This window comes from Nannospalax galili, unplaced genomic scaffold (genome assembly GCF_000622305.1).
Source record: "Nannospalax galili isolate Female #2095 unplaced genomic scaffold, S.galili_v1.0 scaffold242, whole genome shotgun sequence".
In the NCBI taxonomy this organism is placed as follows: Eukaryota; Metazoa; Chordata; class Mammalia; order Rodentia; family Spalacidae; genus Nannospalax; species Nannospalax galili.
The window spans coordinates 2,237,491-2,239,393 of NW_008348081.1; the positions used below are offsets into that span (position 1 = coordinate 2,237,491).

A 1,903-nucleotide genomic window follows, 5' to 3' on the forward strand; every position below is an offset into this window, starting at 1 on the left:
TTCATGTCCAATTTAAAAGATGTTGTGAGGAAATAATTCTGTAATGTATGTGCATATATTTTATAAACTAAAATAGTATAAAAGGCAACAACCTTTACACTTCTATATTTTACTTTTCAAGAAAGTTGCACTGATTCATGCTAAGAAAACCAACCTTTCATAGGGGCTCAGGAAATGTGGCTTTGATAAGTCAGATGCTTCCAGTAACCAAAGGAAAAACATAACCCACTATGACCATTTTCCTTTTGCATTTATGGATGACACTTCTAAAGATGAAGAAATATGGACAATCTGATATATTGCTTCTACTGCTGATTCATTTTGAGACATGCTGAGGTAGTGCATGTTTGATTTAGATTTAGATTTCAAGAAGAAAGCTCCTTTCCCTAGGTCAGGGATCTGTACTGTCAGTAACAGTCATCCAGCTCTTTCTTCCACATACATCACGACCTGGTTATGAGTAAGAAGGAAAAGACACTTTTGTAACAGTGCACGTCCTTTATAACTGAAACTGTAGCAGGAATAATTTTCCATACAGGACATATTTTCATGCATATGCTTTATCCTTGTACATACGAGTAATTCTTTTACATATATTCCATGGATTTTCTTTACAAACACTGTGGTTTCCTCTACTAATGAGTAAACAGTTCTAAACATGAATTCATACCTACATTGTCATTTACTTCACTCCAATGGCATACACTGAATATAATATACTGAAAAATGTTTGGATATTTTCATTGAGGATTACTGAATGATACTTATCCATTTCTATAAACTAAATTTACTAAGAAAACCCACAGTTTAAAAAAAGCATACAAGAATAAGCTAGCATATCACAATGAACAAAGAAATGAAATAAAGAATTCAAAATATTTTAATGTCCGGAACAGTCTGTCTTCATGGTAAACATTCACTTTATGCAAATCCCTCTTGGCTTCATTTAATTAAAAAGCTGAAAAAGAAAGAAAATTATTATTCACTGAATATAAGAAAAACACAACAGGCTATTTATCCCATTCTAAATTAGCACATGTAAACATGACAAAAATGTCTTAATTCGCCTACCTGTAACTTTTATACTAAGGTACAGTTTTGAAACTAGTTCCTATAATGGCATCAGGTTTATGGTGAGGAGGGGGTCAGAGGTGACAGAATATGCATGAACTTAAGCAACTGTTAAATCAGCAAGGAAAATGGATTTGGGAAAAATAACGGAATGGACTGGGAGAAATGCTTGAGTTTAAGTCCTAATGAAAATTTCACTTTCATACTGAGTTTATAATTCATTTGCTTAAACAAAACAGTAATTTCATAAACACTTGGTGTTTTGGTACTGTAATCAACAATCTCATGTTAAAGAACCCAAAATAAACATAAATGAAACTGTGACTAGAGTATGATGAAATATCTGCACAAACAGATGTCTCCATAAATAATAGTAAATGGTCACTATTTATTAAGTTCCCTAAACAGAGCTTCACTTTATGAATAAACGGTCAATTTAAATAACTATTCCTAATCTTGGCTGATATTTGTTCCTTCCTGTCAACAACAAAGTCTTGACAATATAAGCTTGCAAGGTAAGAAACAAAGCTATCTTTTAACAAAATACTAAAGCAAAAATGAAACCAAGGGTTATTACAGCTGAAAAGACATTGTTGGGAAACTGTTCTAACTGTTAAGTTTAACATTTGGATGTTTAAGTTATATCCTTAGACATTATGGCTTTGTCATTCTGAATCTCTGTTTCCTTATTAGTGAAAAAAACACTTGTTTCCAAAGTTCTTTCTAGGACTAATGATTTTATAATTCTTGTGGCATATACTAAAACATGTAATTTAAAACACATATTTATAAAATATGTAATACATATATCTTTAAGAATATACAAATATAA

General features: G+C 31.2%; 1 protein-coding gene across 1 annotated transcript in view; it reads right to left on the bottom strand.

Moving 5' to 3' along the window:
• Positions 1–478: 478 nt before the first annotated feature.
• Tusc3 (tumor suppressor candidate 3) overlaps positions 479–1,903 on the bottom strand; it is a gene marked incomplete in the record, with an annotated part of 221,011 nt that continues 219,586 nt past the window's right edge. Inside the window, 1 exon segment of the mRNA XM_017800973.2 lies at positions 479–958. Within this exon segment, the coding sequence (XP_017656462.2) occupies positions 943–958 (16 nt within the window).